Source organism: Manacus vitellinus, unplaced genomic scaffold (assembly GCF_001715985.3).
Source record: "Manacus vitellinus isolate BGI_N305 unplaced genomic scaffold, ASM171598v3 scaffold_2_pilon, whole genome shotgun sequence".
In the NCBI taxonomy this organism is placed as follows: Eukaryota; Metazoa; Chordata; class Aves; order Passeriformes; family Pipridae; genus Manacus; species Manacus vitellinus.
Window position 1 is genome coordinate 13,372,239 of NW_021940208.1, and position 24,543 is coordinate 13,396,781.

Here is a 24,543-nt window from a genome sequence, read left to right on the forward strand (position 1 = left end):
AGAACTTTGTACTTGGTGATCTGAGGAAATAGTTGGAGACAGCGCAATGGCTTGCACTGAGGCAGGATCAGTGTGTACAGAACACAGTCTACACTTGTTTGTCTGTCCTTTGAAAATACTCAGAAGTAGGAGATTCCACAGTACCATAGGTAATGCGTTATACTGCCCTTGCAAATGGAGAATGCACCTAGCAGTAATAGAGAAGTGTTTTAAGAGGTTACTAGGGAAAACTGTGGAATTTCTTTCATAGATGTTTTCATGAGAATTGAAGCAAACATCCGCTAAGGGTGGAGTAGATAAACTTGATCTTGTAGAGGAAGTTGCCAAGAGGGATATCCTGACATCCTTCTGTTTCCAAGGTGTTCTGAATTGTTGTTTTCATATGTGTAAGATACTGGGTCTTTTTAGTAAAAATACCAAGGAAATATTTGTACTACACTTTCTATTTGAGAAGAGCTAGGATATGCGCTTCTTAAGAACTAGAAAGACTTCTTAATATAGACAATGATACAACTTCTAAATCTGCTGTTTAGTCTTTGCATGGCCAACGGTGTTCTGGGGCTCCATCATAAGCAGCATGGCCAGCAGGTTGAGGAAGGGGATTCTGCCTTAATGAGACCCCACCTGGAGTGATGGGTTCAGCTCCGGGTCCTCAGCACAGGAAGGACATGGACCTGTTGGAGTGAGGCCAGAGGCCGTCACAAAGATGCTCAGAGGGCTGGAGCACCTCCCCTACGAAGACAGGCTGAGAGAGCTGAGGCTGTTCAGCCTGGAGAAAAGAGGGCTCCGGGCAGAGCTCACAGCACCTTCCAGTACCTAAAGGGGGAGCATAGAAAAGAGTGACGTTTTTACACGGGTAGATAGGGCAAAGGGGAATGGTTTTAAACTAAAGAGGAGAGATTTAAATTAGACATTAGGAAGAAATTCTTTGCTGTGAAGGTGGTGAGGCACTGGAACAGGCTGCCCAGGAAAGCTGTGGATGCCCCACTCCTGGAAGTATTCGAGGCCAGGATGGAGCGCTGAGCAACCCGGTGTACCGGAAGTTCTCCCCTCTCCCACAGCAGGAGCCGTTGGAACTGCAAGATCCCTCAGGTCCCGCCCAGCCCGCCCCTTCAGGGCTCTCCCCGTTCCCGGCCCGCCCGATCTGCCGCAGCGCAGGGGGCGCCAGGGCCTCTGGCGCGGGGCCCCGCCCCCGTGCGTCAGCGGGCTAGTCGGCGCGACATTGGCTTGCGCGGACGAGGCCTGACCCTCCCCCCGCGCCGGCGGGATGTCGCAGCTGCTCTTGCGTCGTTGTGCGCTTGAAACGCGGCCCAAAAAAGGGCGCGGCGGCGGGAGCGGAGCAGGCGGCGGCCAGGATGAGAGGGGGCCGGCGGAGAGAAGGGAGACGGCAGCGGCCGCGGCGGCCAGAGGATGAGGAGGAGGGGAGGAAACGGCAGCGGCCAGCGTGCAAGCGGGCGCGGGTGCCGGCGGGGAGGCTGGCGGCGGAGTGAGCGAAGAGGAGGAGGAGGAGGACGTCGAGGACGAGGACGTGTTCGAGGTGGAGAAGATCCTTGACGTGAAGACCGAGGGGGTGAGTGCGCGGATCTCTGACACTGGGCGGAAACCACGCGAAAAAAGTAACCCGTTACAATTGTAATCTAAAACTCGTTGTGCACAGGTTTTGCAAAGAAGCTCTTTGCCCCTTACTCCAGATTCAGTCTGCTCAGCCAAAGCTGTACCTTTACTATTTTTGTTTTTTATTTTTGTTTCCATTGTTAAATTGCTCTTGGCTTTTACGGCTGAACTGCAGTAGTGTTTTGATGTGAAATGTTTGAGAGCAGACATGGACAAGATTGAATATAAAGGAGAATTTAGAGATGGTTTCAAGATACGTTCAGTGAGACCGTGTTCACTGGGTTACAAAACGCGTGAAGACCTCCTAAAATAAAAGAGACTTCTATCAATTAAAATAACTGGTTGTAGTATCTTTGCATTATTTAAACAGAAATACCAGACCTTCATTTCTTTCTTTGAAAGCAACCTAGACTGGTTGAAGTTCTTAAAAAATTTCCTAAACCTCAAATAGAAAAAATTATTAATATAGAGGGTTTTTTTAAGATTTTGTGTCTGAAAAATTTTTATTTTAACTAATTTATTATTTTTATTTTAGGGTTCAGTGAGGTACACGATGCTATAAAATTCTGCCTATTTTGTCTAAAACATCAGAGTTTTGAAACCCTTAGATTGGAGAATTTTCAGATCAGTAATTTCTGAGATGTTTGTGGTGTTATTATGAGTTATGTGATGTACCTTGGCTGAAATATGTTGATGGCTTAAGAATTTTATGCTTCTGGGGTAATACAATATTTATAGCTTTACCTGTATGAGGTGTTGGGCAGCATAAGTCAGGCTTGAAAATAAGAGGATTCGTTTTTTTCTTTTCCTTTGCCCCCCTCCCAGCGATGGAACCTAAAATCTGTAGGTTTAGGTGGTGGTGAGGCATATGACTCCACAGACTTTTTAAAGAGTACCAGAATACATCAAGTGCCATCTCTTGAAGATGTCTTTGGCATTTGCTGGTGAAAGGGTGTCTTGCTTCCATGCTCTTCCAAGCGGAAGTTTCCGAGCTGGTTCAGTGCAACAAGGTTCGCTCAGCATGTGTTGATTGTGGTTTTGTGGTTTGAGCTCCAAATGCATCAGGTCCTCTCTCCATTGCTCTGCAGTGGGTCCTGTGTTACTGTGCATCAGAAGTACAGGACAAGGCAGTAACTCACGCCCGTTCTAACTTCCAAAATGGCTGGGAAAAGCTGTGTGTTACCCTTCGGTGGAGTATGTATCACATAACCTGCTTTAGAGTAGTGGTTCCCAGCTTGCAGATTCCCAAATCTGACATGAAGTCCAAGCAGGTAGACTGGGTTGGCCATTGTCCAGTGCAGCATCAGTGTGTTCCTGTGTCACAGTGACAGGAGCTCCATACAGAGCACTGTATGGAGATACACTTTTCAGGCACAGTCCTGGTTTTGCTGGACCTTGTGGTAGTGGTAGGATGAGAGACTGCACTCCTGGGTTGGGATTGGGCTGGGGAGTTAGACCTGTGGGTAAATGAAACATTAACATGTCCCACTTAAGAGAACAAGCAATGAAAGTTTGAAAATGTATTTTCTTAGTATATCTAGAAAACTCTTCATACTGCACCACAGTTACACTAAAACAACAGGCTCCAGAGCAAATTGTGATATTCTCCAGTGGAAATGGGTAACCTTAACTCTGCTGTTTAATGGCATGGTGGTACCCCTTTCCATAGGAGTTGGTTCTAGCCCATCACTAGTTCACACAGAAGCTACAGCAGTATAGAAATACTTGGAAGTGTTCTATTATTTCTATGTGAAATAGAGGGAAAAAATAACAATATTGAGTAAAATAATGTTGATAGGCGAGTGTAAGGCTGCCTATGTATCTTTAGTGTGATAATTAATATCCTGTCTTCATTTAAGCTGCATTTTTGTATCACTCTCCATGTATGGAATGTAGAGTCATTAAGCAGCCAAACAGTGTTATGTTTCTATTAGACTTCATTTTATCCAGCTTTCTCAATTAATTGAAAAGGAACTTCTACCTCATTTTGTACCTGAATTGCAAGGGTGTAACATTAACTCTGCAGCTAACAGAAGTCCTGCATCTGAAATGAATAACCCTGTGCCCCAGGGCTAGAGGTGAGAGTCCAGCTGGCTAGGAAGAAGATTTGAAGGAAAGGAGCTGGGAGTACCAACAGACAAGTAAGCTGAACATGAGTCAGCAGTTCTTGCAGCAAAGAAGGCCAGCAGCATCCAAGAATGTAGCCAGAAGATTGAGGGAGATGATGCTTCCTCTCTAATCAAAGCACCTGGTTTACTGTGTCAAGTTCTGAGCACCCCAGGACAGAAGAGACATGGGCATGCTGGAGAGGAGGATTATGAAAACAGTTAGGGAGCTAAAAGCTGGGTTTGCTTTGCCATAAGAAGAGAAGAATCAAGGGAGATCATGGGGTATCTGTATCTATTTGATGGGAGGATGTAGAGAGGACAGAGTCAGATCCTTGTCAGAGGCACAGAGTGAAAGGATGAGAGAGACGGTGGACACAAGCTGGAATATGGGGAAACCTGAATAGATACACTGACTGGGCAGATTTCTGAGCAGCCTGATCTAGTTAGTCCTACTTTGAGAGGGCATTTTGCTAAATTTTAAGTATTTAACTAATGTGTCTGAATACAGGCTATTTATTTATATGTCTGTGAAACAAAATACAGAAGATTGGAAGTGGAGCTGATTGCTGAAGTTTAATGACTTGTATATACGCTTGGTCAAAGGTTACTGATGCTCAGGCAAAAAATGTATGGGTATATGGATATACATTTAACAGTAAGTGCCAAATGGCAGTTCTTTTGAGTCTTTCTTTTTCCAGACTTGGTTAGCAGTGTAAGGCCTTTCAGAGCATTATCACTCCATGTTTGAAAGAAAGCAGTACTACTGTTTTGCCTCTCCAAAGGCACTTTTTTCAGTACATTTGCTAATAAATTTATTTTTAACGGTAAAATACTTTCTAATCTAGGAGAAAAAAGTACAGAGAGACTAAAAGGTGCAATTTTATTCCTCAGTGAAGTTAAATACTGTTGAAACAATTGGTCTCGGCTTTTTGTATGTAATCTTTTACCAAAATCTTTTTAATTAACTCCTCTGAGATGCACACACTCAGATTTTTGTCTATGTTTAATTTGATCTTATTGGTGGTTTGTTCTTTTTCCGAATTGTTGGTGTTTCAGTTTATAAAAAATGGAATTGATTACAAGTGTAAATTATGAGTTCCAATATAGAACTAAGTGAATGGTGTTAATTCATTAGAAATCTTATTGTTTTATATCAAGTTCTTCAGCAAAGAAGAGCAATTCAAGCTTGAAATATAAATAGAATACATATTAAAACTTTAAAAAGAGTAGTTTCATAAGTGTCAGACAGTCCATTTTGATAAAATGACCGGGAATTTGTGATGTACATTACAGCTATGGTTCTAAACAAATGTTAGATATTACAAGTATTTTGGATAAAACTGCTCCAACTACAGAAACACTTTACAGCCTTCTTAGTTCAGTATGTGGTGCAGGTGGAAATAATTCTGGGAATTCTTATCTCAACATTGGGTTGAACTCCCATCACATGGCTTTCCATATACACAGAATGATATATCCACAAAGATCCCCAAGAATTAAGTAGCTGATGCAATACTATGCTGTATTGTATTAAATGTTGTGGTTTTTTCTTGCAGGGTAAAGTTCTCTATAAAGTACGGTGGAAAGGTTATACCTCTGATGATGATACTTGGGAACCAGAGGTTCATCTGGAAGACTGCAAAGAAGTGCTGCTTGAATTCAGAAAAAAATTTGTGGACAATAAGCCTAAACCTGCTAAAAAAGACATACAGGTGTGTTTCACCTTTCAGTATCTTACACTGAAGATGTATTCACTGTCTAGGCTCTGCTAATGGGAGGATGGAAAAGGGAAGACATTTGAAATGTGGAATTAAGAAGACTTAAGGATTCTCTTTCATCTGAAACGATTTTGTTTCTTGTGAAACTTAATGTTATTGCTGTTCTCTGGTTGGGATTTTTCTTAGCTGACAAGTTTGCTTGTAGACTCTGAATCCATCCAAAACTTTACTTCTGTTTTTAATGGGACTATATAAAGGATGTGTGGCAATTCTAGTTTGTTTTTGACATTGTGAATAACCCCTTTTCCCTACCCACAAGGATATTGTCTTGTCAGTGAAGCTGAGTGCACTGCTCCCGTCACCCTCCTGCTTTCTGTAGCAGATAGATGAATTTTTACATCTTATCATTTAAGTTTGGTAAGAAAGGAATACAGAAAAATTAGTTGCAAGAAAGCAATATATGGCTTTTTTCTTTTCTCATTTTTAACTGCTCAGTCGGCTTGAAAAAGAAGCGTAAGGATCTTTTTTGAAAAATGATACCCTGCTTCTGGGAAACTTAGAGGTAAATTTTACAGGATCGTATTAAATATTTTTGGTGTAAAATGGGTCAGATTTAGTTGTCTTCTGGAATCTGGTTATTGGATGTATAATTGATTGTACTTGACTTGTTTATGTGTTCATTCTTATCCAAGCAGTTAGTAATGTAACTTGGTTAAGTAAGCTAGAATTGTATTTATGAACTTTGCAATTTGGCAATGAGGAATGATCGTGGCAGTGACCGAAAGATTAAAGTGCTTAAAAATTTACTTTTCCCAAACATGACCGCTACCAGTTTTGTAGACTTTGCACCAAAATGATACTTTATTGGGAAAAGAAATATTTTTTTCTTTACCTTTTAGAAACTGTCTCTAAACGATGATATATTTGAAGCAGAATCTGACAGTGACCGGCAAAGTGAAACAAAAGATGATGTTTCACCAAAGAAGAAAAAGAAGAAATCAAAAGATGTAGAGGATAGAAGTCCAGATGACCTGAAGAAGAAAAAATCAAAGTCAGCAAAACTCAAAGAAAAACCCAGAACAGAATGTGAAAATTCCTCAGATGCTTTGGTTTTTGATTCAAAACCAAAAAAAAGGACTTTAGAAACCAAGGAGGACTCAAAGGACCCAAAGAAGCAAAGGAAAGAAGATACTAAAGAAACCAAGAAAAAAAAAGGTGAAGTTAAAGATTTAAAAATAAAAGCTAAAGAAGATTATAAAGAAAATAAAAGATCACCAAGGGAAAAGCATGGAGATGTTCAGTTTGACTCAGAATCAGGTACTCTAGATGATACATTTTCTCAAGGAACTGATAATGAAAACTCAGACTTAAATTCTGAAAATAAAGATGAGAAGCAAAAGGTGATAAGCAGGGAAGAGAGATTGGAACAAGAAAGTGATGAAAAAGATGCCATTGCTGATAGGCAGCTTGATGGCTCAGCAAGTAATGAAGATGATAGTATTGATGTTAAGGTTAAAACAAAGAAGAAAAAAAATCAGAAAGAAGACTCTAGAGAGGAAGGTGGAAAAGTGGAAATTCAGGATACTTATTCAGAGAAAAAAAGCATGCACAAAAAACAAACAAGTCAAGAAAAAGTACCGGGAGAGTTGGAGAAAGTGTCACCTGCTCCTTCACCAGTGCGGAAGGGTGTGAAATTAAGTGCTGATGAAAGGGTGTGCAAGACCATTGATTCACCTGGGGAGGTAAGCAATATTAAGGTATTAGGGTGGGTGTTGAGGATAAAATCAGTCAACTTTGAGGTACAGATACCTCAAACAGTGACTGTTCAGGATGGCAAAGACAGAAGTACAAATTGGAAGGGTATTGAGCTGCATGAAGCTAAAGAAATGCCCACTGCACAATGCATGAGAGACCAGAGAATTTCTGGATTTGGAATGCTATAAAAGGGGAATGCTTTAGGAAAGAAGGGTGTATTTAAATAGGAAGGGATAAATTTCTCCTGTTTGTTATGCATTCTTAGAATGAAATCTAGTGTTCTTCCAAAGCATGCTGTTGTTTTTAGCTTTGTTCCTGCCCACCTTCAACAGTTGCCTCAGTTTCACTTTTTTCTGCTTGTGTAGTAAAAGATACAGTCTTGAGCAACAGTCCATTCAGCACCGCACAAAGTGCACTTTTGAGCTGAAACACACATTTGATCTCTCTCAGACACTAGCCATTCCATTGTACCTTATGCAACAGTACCTAGCTGAGAACTGGAGTGCTGAAATCGCTTCTAAAACCAAGACTCCAGATAATTGTGCAGCAGTCTTGTGTCAGAATTCCTGGAGTGCTTGTAGAAAATGCTTAGTTTCATGACACAGTTTCATAAGAATTAGAAATGCTTTACCTGTTGTAAGAAATGAGGTAAGCAAATACCATACTGTTTGTTTTTCCTTATTTAATACAGGGAATATAACTCCTTTCAGCTGCTTCAGACTGTTCTAATACAGTTTGCAGTTCATAAAACATTGGCAGCTCAGAGAAAACTTGTTCTGATTTAAGAGGATTGCAGCCAAAACTTCTTGATACGTAATGGATTATATCCCTCTTCTGAGGCCATGATTCTGTGGTGGGAAGTTTCTTCTGTGGGTTCAACAGCAGTCCTCTGCTTATGATTGTGTGTATGGAGTAGGCCACCTTGAACCTAAGTAAGTTCGTCTGGGGATAGAGAATTCCATGGCATAATCTCAGAGTAGAGCTACACAGAAGAGTGTTTTTGCAGGGTCTTAGTGGTGAAAGCTCTTGAAAACAAGCAAGTACTATGAGGTATAGCCCAGTTTCAGAAGGTAATTTAATTACCTGAAATGGTATGGCCCTTTATTACCCAAGTATTTTACTCATTGTTCAAGGCTATAGCATTTGTATCAGAGAAGATAATCAGATCAGTCTTTAGAATTCTGTTCTGTTCTATTTACCAGTGGTATAAAAATCCTGTCACCCTGAACATAACAGCAGATGAAAGTGGGTTTACTTATGGCTCTTCAGCCAGCACTCTCAGTGGGTTGTCTGTGTGCTTTTCACGTGGTCACGCTCCACGGAAGGTCATGCTCCAAGGTACCAAGGAAGCAGGGAAGGCATTCTACTCTTTTGCTTTTTTTGAGTTTAGGAAGCTTAAACACTGTTTTTGTAACTGGTTAGTTACTCTCTGGGGCAGCTGTGGACTTATATGGGTAGGTTTGGTGGAGTGTTCTGGACGTTTTTTTGTTCACTACATTGTTGGTTCAAGCAGATTATTCTTTTCAAGTAAAAGCATCGTGTATGTTTCAGCTACCTGCCTTTCCTTGTGTAACTCTGCTTGTAGAACCACCATCATGTCAATTTATAGCACAGTATTCTCTGTTTAGAATCAGTTTGCGTGCTGAACCCTTCTTTTAATTTGATTTACCTCCAAAAATAAATGTGTATGTTGTGCATCTGATCATTATTAGAAATTTGGACTACAATTCAGGATTACTGATTTTACCAGCCCCACTGTAGTGAATATCCAGTAGTCCCTTTAGTAAGTTACAGGTTTCCTCCTAAATACTTAGCATTTACCAGGATTAGCGGCTCTCTGTGTTACTAGTTAATCATGTGAGGGATCAGAAGCTGAGGTTTTGTGGAGGAAAGGGAGGTGGCAAGAAAGACAATTAAATGTCTCAGCTCTGCTAATACATTATGATACATGAAACTAATGTATTTTGATTAAGGTTTTTTCCTATGTCAGAGAAATGGTAGCATTTAATGATGAATACAGTCTGTAGTTCTTGTGTGGACTTCTTTTGGGGCAGTTTTTCAGAATGCCAGTGTTATTCCAGGTTAGGGTTGGAGGCCGATACAAAGCCATGCCAAGGAGACTTGTCCTGCCTACTCTGCAGTTGAATTTTCTGTCTGAATGGAGAGAGATGATTACAGGAGGAGAAAGGCAAACTTTGGTAGAGGCACTTGAACCCTATTTTGGCAAATTTGATTATGTATCTACAATAATTTTTTTTCTGTGATATTAGGTATTGCTAAGCTTGAACTTCTGTGTGGATGAGTTTGAGTGGATTTTTCTGAGTGTCGTTTTCACAAATTACTGTTGCTATTACATTCTGTATGTGTAAATTGGAAAATTTAGCACCTTTTGTGTCCAGATTTCAAGTTTTCTCAGTTGAGGTTCAAGTCAGTGTTGTCATAATTGCTTTGGAATTGGGTGATACAAAATTGTTAAATAGTTTGAAATAATTACATTGTATTCAGGTTCAGTATTTGAAACAAATGAAAAGTTCATAATTTTGAATTTCCTTCAAAATGCTGTTTTTGCCATACCTGCACCTCATGCCATAGAGCAACCTTGCACAGCTCTGTAAAAATATTAATTGAAGTTGTTTTGTGCTGGATATAACACCTCTTCTCTTAGGGAGGAAGCCTTCACAGACTTAATTCCTCACTCACCTATTTAATTATTTTCTTAGGAATGTCCACAAGTCTGTTGCATACAGGTTTCAGTAGTATTAATTGTAAATATATTTTATTGTTGGAGTGGTGAAAGTTTATTTTCCATTTTTTTTCTACCACTGAAATTTGATATCTGTTCTCAATATCAGGAGAAAGAAGTAAAGAAAATGGAAAGTAAAGAAAAATCTCAAAGAAAAGAGTCTGAAAAAGAAGAAAAAAGCAGAAAAGAACAGAAGAGCCTAAAAAGTAAGTGCTTTAAAAGAGAGAAAGTAACAACACTTCAGGACATTCTCCTCTTACTTCTATGAGGGTGGATATTGTATAGTTTTCTAACACACACACCAGAAACAAGGAATTCTGCTTTTATTTTATGAAGCAAAAGTCTTTTCTCCAGAACTGAATTATTTGATACACACAGAAAAATGTCTAGATTGTATTTGTATTCTTAATAGTATAATGGAACATAAGTGTTACTGCTCTTGATCTCAGAAAAACTAGATTACTTTATTCAGGATAAATTCCTTCACTACTCTGGTGAGGATGAACTGAGGAAAACTAGGTAACTCCGCCTTTGATAATCATGATTGAATGAAAAGCAGTAATAGCAGGTTAAGCTGCTGATCACTGAAGCAATGGCAAGCAATGGTTTGGAAATTTACAAGTTATGTTACTTATTTTACTTTTTTTTTTCATCCATAAAATCAAATACATGACAGATGGCAAGCAACAAGTCCTGAGTTTGGGTATGGACATGCAGTTAGAATGGCTGACACTAGAAGAATTCCAGAAGCATCTTGATGGAGAAGATGAGAATCACGTATTAACGGAACCAATATCAAGCAGTGAGTATTTGCCGGGAGAAAGGAGTGTTTCTTAGCTGACATTTCAAAGGGAAATATCCTATAAGTGCATTGAATTTATTTTCTAGCTCTCCTGAGGGATGCTGTTAAAAGTGGAGATTACATGACAGTGAAAATGGCACTTTCTTCAAATGAAGAATATAATCTGGATCAGGAGGTAATTTTTCAGCAATAGAAGTATTGGAGCGGGAGGGAAGAGTACAAATTTTGATTTGTTTGAAAAGCTTTCCCCTTTGGTGTTGTATCTCACCTTGATAAAAGCACAAGCTGACAAAAGGGAGTACAGACTTAGAGGCTTCAGTATTTGTTATCCATGTCTTCCAAAGGAAAAAATCAAGTTTGATAGAACTGTCACAATAACTGGATTTGTGACCAATTTGCCCACTGTGTTTAACTGAATATTAAATGTGAAACTTTGCATGCTATAAGGAATGATAACCATTAGGTCAAGTGGCTAAAATATGTGAAACGTTATATGTGGAGGAAAAAAAATTCTAAAAAAACCCCCCTGAAAACCTGAAAGTTCTGTCTGGCACACTGGGACCACTTCACTCCATAATTAATTTTCTTCCAGTTTGCCATCGCATCATCTGTGTTCTTACTGGATTTTCTTTTCAATGATCTATTTTCCTGTGAAATAGTACTGTAGTTCCATTTTTTAGTATTAAAATCTCTGATACCAGTATTTTCACTGGTGATCTCGTGTAGTTGTATTGTGTAGCGTTTTGAGAGCTCTACATTATGCTAAGGCTTCTGTAGTATAGTAGAAAAGATGCCAAATGAACTACTGAGGCAAGCATGTGTTCTTTGAATTGCAGTGTCTGGTGGAAAATGCAGGAAGGAGTGAGGAGGCTGGCCACTCACAGAAGTGTCTTTATACTTATACTCTAATAAAATCAAGAAACTCTGTAGTGGTAGCAACCGATTTGAGCCATAGTGGGGTTTTTTTCCAGTGGCTGCTGATTTTTATTCCCCACTGTCTGTCATGCCCACCCTCAAATACCTTACTGCCTGACTTCCTGGTTCGTTCTGGTTTTCCTCCTTCTTGTTCTGGTCCCCAGAATGTTATAAATTTTGCAGATGATGGAGCTCAGACTGAGACCTCTGGACCAGAGAAGTGAGAGGTGATAGTTTGTCAGTGTCTGGCAGCCATGCATGTGTGAATTCTTCTGCCAGGGAGGGAAATCTTTGGGAAACCTGTTGGCACGCTTGCAGTTCTTGTCTTGCAGCTTTGGTTTTTCTTGAAGTATTTGATTTTTTTTTTATTTTTTTTTTTAATGGGAATGATTCTTGTTACAGGACTCAAATGGAATGACCCTAGTAATGCTTGCTGCTGCTGGTGGGCATGATGACCTTCTGCGGATCCTAATCAGGAAAGGAGCTAAAGTTAATGGCAGACAGAAAAATGGAACAACAGCATTGATACATGCAGTTGAAAAGGTTGGCCTGGTTGTTGTCATATTTGTGGTTCTTAGCTCTTTTACTTATGTTTAAAGGTGGGACACAATTTATTTCCTTTTGATGATGCCTAGAACTAGTTAGCAAGATACAGCGGGGTGACCTTAAATGCATGATTTCAACAGCTGTGGTTACTGTAGTGTAAATAAGTTCTGATCACAAACCCTACCCTGAGTAGAGAATATCACAGGAGGAAAAGTGGAGGCAAAGGATCTCTTTGAACTTTAGTCTGTCATGGGAGTTGAAGTCCTTGTGTTAGAATTGCTTGTTATGTTCTCTGGCTACACGGGATCCAAACTGGGAAGTCTTAGAGAGAAGATTTCTGATTAAGTAGGGTTTACTGTTTAAAAGTTGGGCAATGGACACAGTGGCAAGGTCTTCTCAAACTAAGACCAGCTAAACTAGTAAAATCATAGTAAGTTAGAGGTTCACAGGTGTCCTCCTCTGTTCAGGTTGGTTTCTGTGCTTTCCCACGTACAGTATATAGAAGGCCAGAAGGAAGCTTGATTCCAGTTTGGTGACTAATGCAAACACACTGCTTTCATTATTGCAGGGTTTAGAAAAAAGTAAGAATTGTGAATATTTACAGTTATCCTACTTGCCTGAGTCTAAATTGTTCTTTATTAGCCATGGGAGAGAAAAGTGTTAATTGTGTAATGACTCGTGTTTTGAATTTTAGGGGTGGATTTTAAGTAAATGTCATTCTATACTCTGAAACAAAACCAGAATATTTTTTACTTACTTGTCTTTTGGTTTTGGGTTGGTTTTCTTTTCAGAATTTTTTAACAACAGTAGCTATTCTTCTGGAAGCTGGGGCGTATGTGAACACACGGCAGAGCAGTGGTGAAACTGCCTTAATGAAGGTAAAGTCAGTGTTTGTCTTGACACAGTTTAATTGTAAATACTTTTGGCAAACTAATAAAACATAAAAACATATTTGTAGAGTTCAATTAGGGAACATACTACATTTGAAATAACAATACTCCAAGCAGTGTTTTTTTAATCCTTTTTTTTTTTACATGTAGTGTAATATCTAAACAATAAATGTAGATGCTGTCAAGCATGCAGTGCTAACTGTGGCTCATCTTCTTCTTCTGTTGTTTGGCTCAAAGAAGTGCAGATGGGGTCTTTAAACTGAGATAATCAGATTGTCAGCAGGAAGAGAAAAATTCCAGAAAGGAAAATCTTTCCCTTGGGTGTTGCTGTGATTGACATTTGTCGTTTCATTGCAAGCCAGAAATAAAATAGCTGGTTTTCAGTCTCCTTCCCCCGGTCACAAAGGAATTTTTTTTTGTTTTGTTGTAATGGGAAAATTCTAAGACTCTTAAAACAGCCTGTTCTCTTAATAATTTTTTCTTATATCAAATAATTTCACCAAAGTTCCCCTTTGGATAAACTTGCTGTATTTATATGTAGGCTATTTATGCAGTTTGTTTGCAGATGAGTTACAAAAGCTTTTCTGTCCAGACAATGTGGTATTGTTTCTCTTCTACTCTCTGCGAGGCTTAAGAACTGTGGGGATTTCACATTTGCTCTAAAGAAAACAACATCACACTTGTGGTCTCCTCAGCCACTTCAGTCCAAAATCTCTTCATAATTTGGCTACCTCCATGAACCTCAGTTTTGACCTTCATTGTTTTTAAAGGTTTTGTTAGGATTTGATGCACAGCTGTACATACTTTGTAATTGGCATCCGCTTACTGTGGATATTTGTTTTGCTACACAAGGAATAGGATCTTCATTTCCAGTAATTTATGGAACAAGTTTAGCCCTGTGTGGATAAACATATCAATGTGTTTATTACACTCTAATGTTAGGAGTTGGATCATACTTTTTAAGAGGAGGGGGGAAGTCTTGGCACTTAATTTCTTTCTGTGAGGTGGTGTGGGATTTTTGTGGTTTTTTTGGTTTGAGGGAGGTAAGTGGGTTGGTTTATTAATGGAAGATTATGGATTGAAGGCACAAATAAAAGTTCAGAGTGGAAACAAATTTCAGAAGTTAACTTCTGAAAGGCCTTACAGAGATAGAAAGTTGTATCACTTGTGACTTTCCCTAATTTGTCTGAGTGAAGCGTTTGAAAGCAAGAGACCAAGAGCATGTGCTTGCATTCTTCTAAGTAACACTTTTTTAGATTTCCTTGTGCTTTTGTTAAGTCTTTGGTTGACATACCCTGAAATTCTTGGTGTAAATCACAGTGAACAGCCTTGGACACTAATGCAGTGGATAACAGTGACTGTCTAACATAGCTAAATAATGATCTGGGGCAAATTCTGTTAATTTACTGCACACCCGAAATACCATTTGAACTGAGGTGTCTAGAAACAGGCACTTGGAAATGTTACTTTAGTCATTCTGAATAGTTCTGCAGAAACATATTTATTCAGGTAAACAATTGCAACGAAATTAACAGTTGCTGAACTCCAGCAGATTGCATGTTTTCACAGAAGTTTTGGGGCTTGCTTTATCTATTTATTTTTTTTTTCTAATTATGTCCACTGGTAGTCCTGATCATTGCTGCTTCTGTGGATCAGGTGTGTCCTATTGTCTGGATAAAGATAAAATAATTATGGAGTGTGTTCCTGAGTTTCTGGTTCTGTTACCATTCAGAGACCAACTACCTAAACTTGTCTTCTGGATTGTAACTAATTTTGGATTTTAATTAATTTCTGTGGTTCTGCTTATCATCACATTATGCTGTGTTCTGACAGGGATTTGTCGTTTTCTCTCCTTCCACCTTCTCCCTTTCTGCACAGGCTTGTAAAAGAGGGAATTCTGATATCGTGCGGCTTATGATTGAAAGCGGAGCAGATTGTAACATTTTGTCAAAGCATCAGAACAATGCAATGCATTATGCTAAACAATGTAATAACATACTGGTGTATGAACAGCTCAGGAGCCATTTGGAAACGTGAGTAAACTACTTTGAAGTTTGTAACACTAGACATGTCATAGTTTTGGTTGAAGTTACGAGGAAGAGGGGAAAATTTCAGGAAAGAAAACAGATCTGATTTGGGCAGAAAGCTAACTAATAAATCACATGAAATTAAAATTATGTGAACTACCAGAATCAGCATACACTTGCTCAAACACTGAGTAAAAAGATGGAAAGGAGGAAAAGGTAATTACTAGAAGTAAAAGATTCCTTAAACTAGAAATACATCAATCATGGAAACTAAAAAGTGTATAAGCACTGGACAGTTGAATGTAAACTCTTAGTAGGGCATGCCAAATAAAATACCTTGCTAGGAAGCATAGGAAAAAATCAAACAAACACCAAACAAAACCACTGAAAAATCAGTGCAGATAGTTGGGGTGATGTTGGACCTTTCAAAATCAGCTGTGCACTGAGAGTGCCAGGGATAAAGCTTTCATGCCAGTGGATGATGGAAATAAAAATCTTTTGTCATGCAGCAGAATGACTGAAGAGCAGTGCAGTGTATGTGATCCGTGAAGTGTTGATGTCGTGTGGTCATGTAAAAATATACTGAGCTAAACTGAGACAAAGAGAAGGAGGATGCTCTTTAAATATCAGTTTGGAGGAATACTGGTATCAGGGCAGAAAATCAAAACCAACAATCTATAAACTTGGAGAAGACTCAGGCAGGGTCTCAGGACTTCTGCAGCAGGTGAGATTTTGCCATGAATGCATAGTTAGTGCTGGAAGAACACCATTTCAGTGCAAGATTCTTCTCTTGTTTCATAGTGATTTAATCCTAGTGATTCATCGACATAGTATGAAATAATCCATCAAGTAGTTTGTAGTTCAAGCTCATTCTCTTTTAGTGTTTAGAGAGCCCTGGCTGTTTTCTGGCTCTTATCTCTTGTGTTTCCCATCAGCTGACGTCTTAAATCTGTCTGGACAGAAACTGCCTTGTGATGGTCAATGTGTGTCTATCAAAAAACACCTGAAGTGACAGGGCAAATGGGACAGAGTCGGGCTCCTATCGGTAGTGCCCAGTGACTGGACAAGGGGCTGTGGGCACAAACTGAAACACAGGAGGCTTCCTCTGAGCATCAGGAAACACATTTTTACTGTTGAGTGTGATAGAGCACTGTCACAGGCTGCCCAGAGGGGTTATCAGGTCTCCCTGCTTGGAAACTTTCAAAAGCCATCTAGGCAGGGTCCTGGGTAATCAGCTCTAGGTGGCCCTGATTGACCAGAGATGGACTAGATGACTTCCAGAGGTCCCTTCGAGCCTCAGCCATTCTGTGTTGTTATGATTCTGTAATTTCATAAAGGAGTTCCTAAGATCCCTTGAACCTTCTCTTCTTCAGGCTGAACAGTCCCAACTTTCTCAGTCTTTACTGTTAGGAGAGATGCTCCAGTCCCTTCATCATCCCTGTGACCTTTTGTTGGTCTCTCTCCAGTACATCTCTCATGTGGTGAGGAACCTGGAACTGGACACAGTACTCCAGGTGTGATCTCCCCGGTGCCGAGTTAGGGGAAAGGATCCCGTCCTGTGACCTGTGACAGTGCTCTGCCTAATGCAGCCCAGGATGCTCTTGGCTGCCTTTGCAGCAAGAGCAGATTGCTGACTCGAGTTCAGCCTTGTGTCCACCAGGTCATTTATTGCCAGGCTGCTTTCCAGCTGGGTGATTCCCAGCATGTCCTGGTACCTGGGGCAGGACTTTGCACTGCTCCGTGATGATCATAATGAGGTTCCTGTCAGCCCATTTGTCCAACCTGTTGAGGTCTCCTGTGGATGACAGAGATACACCAGAAGGTCCCAGGAGTGCCAGGTCTGTCTCATCTGCAGACATGCTGAGGTGCCCTGCCCCCTCATCCAGGTCATTAATGAAGATTTTAAATAGGACTGGACCCAGTACTGACTTCAGGGGTGCACCAGTAGTGACTGGTTTCCAGCTAGATTTTGTGCTCATGATTTTTACTGAAGTAATGTGTTCTGATCCAGTTTCATACTGGGAGGAAAGCATTGTGAAAGTTTTTAATGCCATGTAAAGGTTGTCTGAGGGATTGTAAATCACTGCATCAAATTTTTGTCCTGAGCAGGTGAACACTATAGGAAATGTTTTCTTCTTGTACGAGGCTAAATGGAAAAAAAGTGCTAAAAGCATAAAAACTAATAATAATTTTTCAAGCATAGAAAGCTTGTTAAAGTGAGCAGGGGCAGCTGAAGTGGATAAATGGAGTATGCTGGTTTTTCCCTAGGGAAGAAAATTGTGACTTGTGAGTTAAGGTTTTGAAGGCAACAGCAAGCATGCAGAGAAGTGATCTGGTACCTGCTGTTCACTTCATTGACACTTTGTCACTCATTCGCTATTTGATGCTTTTTTCAGTTTGTTTCCTATTTAACATCTGCCACCTTCCATTTCATCTAATCTGAATAATGAGTTTTGCAAGACCTTGACTATGTAATTTTGCCAGTGAAGTGACAGTTGAAATTAAATATTGATAATTGCAAAGCCATGTCCATGGGGTGTTACTGTGGTAATGTGAACTATACAAGGAGTAACACAGCTCTTGCCAATTGAGGAAGCTTCTAGACTCATTACCTGAAAATACCAGTTCAGTGGTTTTTGTCAGTCAAAAAGGAGGATAATGCAGTAGTAGTGGAGCTGAAAATAAAATGATTGAAAGCTTAAAATCTGAAAACAACAACAGACAATAACCCAAAATCATGAGACAGGTTCTGCAGGCCCTCCTAGTAAATGATTTAGTGATAGCTTTGAAGTTTAGGAATATTTTTGCACAGAAAAACTGAATTATGGATCTCATTGCAGAATGCTGTGGTCACAAATGCATGAGATTTTAGAATGGCTTACGTAGATCTAAGGAGACGTTATTTGGCTGTAGTCTCTAGTTTTGGATACCTCTAAATCAGGTTGCTGGAAAATAGGACAGTGTACCAAAAAAAAGATGACTGTTTAATACAACTTTGTCAAGCAACTGGAAACTAGGCTACCTGCACTTCCAGGCTCGCTTTGGCATGGCAATTCCTGGGGTTTCTTTCCAGGTAAACGCTTAAGTTTTAGTTTCTGCAGGTGATAATCTTGGCTAGCAAGGCAGGAAACTGTGCTCTGAATAATAACTGAATAAAAGCTATAAAGCTGCAATAGTCGGGACCTTTGCTGTGCACAAGGATTTAAAACCCATTTCTGACAAACAGCTTTCTGAAGGGGATCACTGAGTAACCTGTGAGCAAGGGTGCCAAATGCTGTTGGTTAATGTGGTTCCTCTGAAGTCTAGGCTGCTCACTGCCCCCACCTCCCCAACCTCCCAAAAAAACAAACAAGAAAGCCTAACTTGGCTATTTTCTTGCTACTTTTTCACTGTGATATTCGTAGAGTTTAACTGGGAACTGCATTTTTCCAGTAGTATTGCCAGTAAAATTATACAAGGACTTGTTTATTTTTACATCGTACTTACAGTCAGGTTGATAAGTCAGCCAGGTTGGTTTCTGTTTAGCCACCAGGTAGAAACTGATGTTTAAGGGATATCTTTCTACATAAAAAGCCTTCAAAATATGTGGCTAGTTGGAATTTTTTTAATCTGCTGCAATGCATTTGTATTACCATTTTATTTTTGTGGACCTAATAAATGCATTTCACAAACAGATTGCTGATATTTTAGTAACAAAGCATTGGAATCTGGGGTTCGTCCATGCATAAATGCTAATGATGAAGGAATTCACTCCTGAAAATCAGGAATCTAAAAAGGTGGTCTAGAATCTCTCACTATGTCTATGCCTGGTGAAAGAGTTTACTGTGTGAAGTAGAGACCTCACTTGTTTGGTCTTCCAGGCTCTCAAAAGTAGCAGAAGATACCATCAGGAAGTACTTCGAAGCTCGCCTTGCTTTGCTGGAGCCAGTCTTTCCAATTGCCTGTCATCGTCTCTGTGAAGGGCCAGACTTCTCCATGGATTTTCACTATAGACCCCCACAAAATGTGCCAGAAGGTAGGAGACTTCTTGTTGTGGTGGGGTTTTTGTTTGTTTAAAAAAGGTAAAACAATGTATTCTAAGTATGTCTTAGAGTCTACTATGCAAAATTATTTTTGTATGACATTGCAGTAAATTACAGGAAGGATGCTCTGATCATGGAGCATAGGGAGAGCAATTATACTTTGTATCATGGGTAGGGGTTGTGTGTATCTTTTTTTTAAGTTTTTTTTTTTTAATTGCCACATACACAGCTTCTTTCTGTTCATGGCTTACATTAGCTAAGTGACAGGCATTATAGGAAAGGAGTGGTTTACCTTCATTCTTTCAGGAATTCAGATACTATACTCTCTTGCTTGGCTTAGTTGAGTCATTTTTATTGAGTATATCAGGGAAATATATACTGATTTTTCACAAAGTAATACATTAGTGTGACTGTTAGATTCCACTTAAATGAAGACTGAAAGTGGAGTGTCAGCCCAGTTTTCTGGTAGTTCAGAGCTGTAGTGTAAGTCTTCCAGTTTTGGATTATAAGTATCGTATTTTATAGAATTTTTATGTATTAAAATGAGGCATTTGCGGGTATTTAAAGTTGCTGCTTATTGAGTTTTGGTGCAGTTCATAAGGATGTATAATTGACTGGGCTCAGTTCGCTTTGACCAGACCCAAACTGCATTAAATTCCATAACTCTCTGTAGGAAAACCTGAAGCCACAGAGGTGAACTGTGCTGAGGATTGCTGTTTCAATTCTGCATTCCTTTCTAGTAGCCACATAAAATCATTTCTGCTGCCAAAAGACCTTAACTTGATGACCAAGTCAGTTGTTTTCTGGATCCACTGGCTCGGGAAATGGGATTTTTGCATGTTGCTTTGAAAATCCATTGGGGTTTTGTATATACTATATAATAGGGCTTTTCTAGTATTTTTTAATATATACATATATTTGTACCAGACTGTCTAGAAAGGTTCAGTGTAGGCAGTTCTAAATAATAGATCTCATTTCAAATTGGTGTGACTGAATTGCTTTTCCCTTTCAGGATCTGGACTTCTTCTCTTTGTTTTCCATGCAAATTTCTGTGGTAAAGAAGTCAGCGCTCGGCTTTGTGGACCATGCAGTGTGCAAGCTGTGGTTTTAAATGACAAATTCCAGCTCCCTGTATTTTTGGTAAATCTTTTTGTATAACTGACTGTAAAACTACTTCATAAATTCTTCATGGATCTTCATGGAGCATCCTGGGAAATCTCAGTGCTGTAATTTGGATTTCAAGTACTGGGATGAAGCATTTTCTTATGGTCGTATTTTTTTTTTTTAAATGAAACTTAATTTTCTTTATATGTGGAGAGGACTACAAACCTTGCTCATACTAGATTCCGTAAAAATTTATGACTTAAAAGGCTGGACAGCCTCCTTCTAGGTTTGAGCAGTGGGTTGGATTAGATGCCCTTGAGAGGTCTCCTCCAACCTCAACCCATGTGTTCCAGGACTTCAGAACTGCAGGTTTGAACAAGCTGGTGAGAGTGCTGAATTTAAAGCTGTATCACTCTCAAATTCACCTAAGTCTCTCGTTCTTTTGACCCAAATAAGTTCTTAAATATTTTTTTAACAACCTACCTTATAGTTCTAATGCTTAATTTATGAGGTTTTTTTAATCTATTAATTGCACAATTTGAAGTCCTCTTTGTTTTCTCAGTGGTTGCACCAAAGGTTCTTTGCAGTATACACAATGTTCTTTCAAAAAAAATGCATGGTGAAAATGTTGTGTTCTATGAGTCCTCTCACAATGCTCTTTTAGCCATATCCTGCCATTAACTTTGTCCATTTTCTTCTTCCTTTTAGGATAGTCACTTTATTTATTCCTTCAGTCCTACTGTAGGTCCTAACAAGCTTTTCATACGGTTGGCAGACGCTCCTACTGCCAAGGTACAAAATGTTCTCAAAATTAAATGTGCATGTTACTTAGTTGTACAATAATTCTTCCATAGTCTAAATCCTTATAGTTGTATGTTGCAAATGTAAAACTAAGGATTTTCCACTGCCTCCTCATCCCAGTTCCCATCAGTTACAGTTCCATCCTGGGACATTGCCAGAACTCAGGAACATTGCCAAGGGTTAGCTCTGTTGTAATTAAATGTTTTATGCTGCAGTCAGAATAATTCATGCACCAGGATAAACTAATGTTACAGCTAAACATTTTCCCCATCTATATTGTGAATTTAATAATTAAAGGATACATGGAGTGTCCCTTTTTTTTTTTTTTGCATGGAGATGTTTTTGCTTGTGTGTTGGAAGTATTTACCAGGGTATGCACTCTGCTTTTAAATAGTCTGTACAGTCTGTTGCATTTACAGGTGGCTTGGGCAATACTCCCTACTACATGTTGCAAGATGCATCGTTGGAAGATACATCAGTAAATTTTCCACATTTTCAGATTTAAAAGTTACACTCTTAAATTTTATTGTGCTTTTTGGGTTTTCTTTTCTTAAGGGGAAAAAGGTGTATTCAGATGGAAGTATATGTCTCTGTCTAGTTCAGATTTGGGGATGACTTGTTCAGACACCACCTGATGCACTTCTGTTCTACTGGAGTCTATTTACAAGCCATTGTTAGCTCAGCAGGGCTACTATAAACTGATTTTATTAAAGACTTAGTAAATTTTTTTTCCTTCTCAGTCACTAGCAATTGTGATGTTCTTACATTATAAGTGCTTAACACAGTAGTTAGACATGAACAATGCTGAAATGAAACCTTTGTTTGCTTTTGCAGGTGAAGCTGCTAATAGGAGCATACAGAGTGCAGTTGCAGTGATGACTTCCCAGCTGCGAGCGTGTTGAGTGGACTGACACTTTTGGATATACTTCTGATTCTTCTGTTCAGAGACTGACAAAGCAGTTTGGAACTTTTTAGCACCACTCTCTTGAGACTTAGTTCCCAGCTCACTGTTGCTCGCTGCAGTCATGTAGGAAAGTGTGTTGGAGAGCAGCTGAATGTGCTGCAGTAGTGGGACAGGGTTGTCAGCTTTTGTACTTTGTACAGATGTAGATGTAAGTATTTGTGCCCATACATATAATTTTGTTTTTCTTTACTTGTGGAGTCCAGACTGCATATTTCAGCTTTTCCACAATGTGGAATGGTGCATATAAGAACTATTTAAGGTAACTACATGAAATGTCTTTTTTAATAGAAAGATCTTTTTCATTTGTAAACTAAAGTTTTCTACTTACCCTAATGTTTCTATGTGAAATGCAGAACTGTCATATTCTTGGAAATTACACTTTAAAATGACTGCATTAGATTTAACTTCAAATTGCTGAGGGCTGTGTTCTGTTTTAAAACTGTTCCTGCCTCCCAATTAGACAGCAGTTGTGCTTAGTGATTCCCTTTGAACTAACACAGTTAACTGCAGGCGTGAACAAAGACATCTGAATAGGCTCAAGTCAGAGAGAGTTGCAGTCAGGTTCCTGGTTGTATCAGTGTTTAAAGCTATTTTTGTATTAGAGGAGCAGCTCGTAGTTTTACAGACATCTTAACTTTTGAGGTCTTAGGTGACATCTGGAAAAACAAAACTGAAAATAGCAAACCAGAAAATGTGTAACGGCCTTCAGTGTGGAGGCAGTGCTTTTTGTAGACAAGAAGATACATAGAGAATTTCACATGTTCTCAGCCTGACAGATGAGAGCATGTATTGTCCTTTAATTCAGAAATTCAGTTCCTCAGTGCAAAGAGCTGCTATTTTTTTTAATTATTATTATTTTATTTAAATGACTCATTTTATCAGATGACAGCAGTTTTGTAATGGTCTTGTGCTGTAAAATACAAATGTAATACTTCTGCATGGAGTATAGAATATTTTTCTTTGTAAATTAATTAACCAACATCTTGAAAAGTAGGAAAAAAAGAAAAAAAAAAGAAACCAAACCAGATCGTGCCTTTGCTGTTCTAGTTGCCATGTGTAGTTTACATGCCACTATGTGCCTATATTATTAGCAAAACTATTGTGCATAAATTCTTAATGTATTTGAGTGCTCATCATCACAATGATGCAGATGTATGAATTATCCTTCAAAGAACTGTGACTCTTTAATATAAGGTTCAATTAACGAGTTTTTAATTTTTGGTTTTGAAAGTTTTAATCTTTCCTATTTAGGAGATGCCAAATGAGTAAGGAAAAAAGGACACTTGCAATTTTGTGGAATTTCACATCAAGCTATATAAAACTAGAACAGCAACATGACATAGAAATACTCATTTCTGTTTTGATTTGGAATAGTTGCGTATCTTTTTGCAGACAGTATTGATGAGATGATAACAAGTTTGGGTTCTGTACAGACTTAGTATCTCCACCTCTGTGAAATACATTAGATACCTCACTTTGCCAAGTGTGAACACCTGAAATGCATGAAAAGCTCTGTTTGAGAATCAGGTGTGTCACTGCCAGCACTTGGGACTTTGTGTAGCTGTAATGTTAGTCACTGTGCATAACTCTGGATGATGAATAAGGAAAGGGGACACTCGTGTTCCCTTACGCTGGAGTGACAGTTTTCGTGGTCGTGGCTCCCCTCCCTCGGTTACTGTGGCACTCCACAAAGAATAGCACAGTGTGTGTGTGCTCCTCTGTTGGGGAAATGGTGGAGCCCTTCAAGGCGGGGATAAGAGGTTTTTGAACAAATGTCCATATGATATAGATGCTATTTAGAAACTGTTGTACAGTGTAACCTAAAAATGTCTAGTAATGCTCCAAGAGTTGATATAGCAAGCAGTTTTTCAAAGGCTGTAGAGTTGGGGGGTTTGCTTTGTCCTTCCTCTTGAGGCACAGGAGAGGAAGGGAGGGAGTTCTACAGGACATGGGAATGAAATTTGGGTTCGGGATGCTTTTAAAGGATGGGTATTTTGCAGCTTTCTCTTTTAGTTGGCAATATAAATCCAGAATCGTTACTGAAGATGCATAAAAGGCATATGAAAAGCTGTTTGAAGCATGTTTTTGTCTGGTTTTTTTTTAATCCAATGGCTAAAAAATGTTTCAGTGGACAAAGGCTGAAGAAAAGGTAGCTACAATAAAAACCAGTTTTTTAGGCCATGTGGAGAAATACTTCTAAGTACTTGCTCAGTTTCTTCTTTCTGCATCAGCAGCTGCAGTTCCTATGAATTGCAATGGCAGTAAATGGTTCTGAATGCTCGGGATCATTCCCCTGCTTCATCACCAGCACTTGTGTTCCTGGCTTCTCTCAGGTCCTGAGGATTGGTGGGTGATGCAGCTGACTGTAGCACAGGTCTTCTGTGCTTTCTGCACCCATTTTTCAAAAATGAGATGAGTTTTGATCACTCTGAATTTAAGAAAGCTGTTCCAGCATGTGGAGGAGACAGCACAGAATGCAGCTGCCATCCTAGCCAGCTAGGATTGCTCCAAGTGCATGAGGACTGTCCCAAAAT

At 39.3% G+C, this 24,543-nt stretch overlaps 1 protein-coding gene across 1 annotated transcript; it reads left to right on the plus strand.

The window, feature by feature from the left end:
- Nucleotides 1–1,420: 1,420 nt before the first annotated feature.
- MPHOSPH8 (M-phase phosphoprotein 8) lies at nucleotides 1,421–24,187 on the plus strand (the record flags this gene model as incomplete). The annotated part of the gene is made up of 13 exons (XM_029960898.1): nucleotides 1,421–1,570; nucleotides 5,279–5,434; nucleotides 6,340–7,182; nucleotides 10,048–10,144; nucleotides 10,615–10,740; nucleotides 10,827–10,915; nucleotides 12,058–12,198; nucleotides 12,993–13,079; nucleotides 14,970–15,124; nucleotides 18,979–19,133; nucleotides 20,153–20,280; nucleotides 20,953–21,036; nucleotides 21,880–24,187. Coding segments are annotated over 13 exons (2,253 nt in total), but the record flags the coding sequence as incomplete, so codon positions are not given.
- Nucleotides 24,188–24,543: the final 356 nt, after the last annotated feature.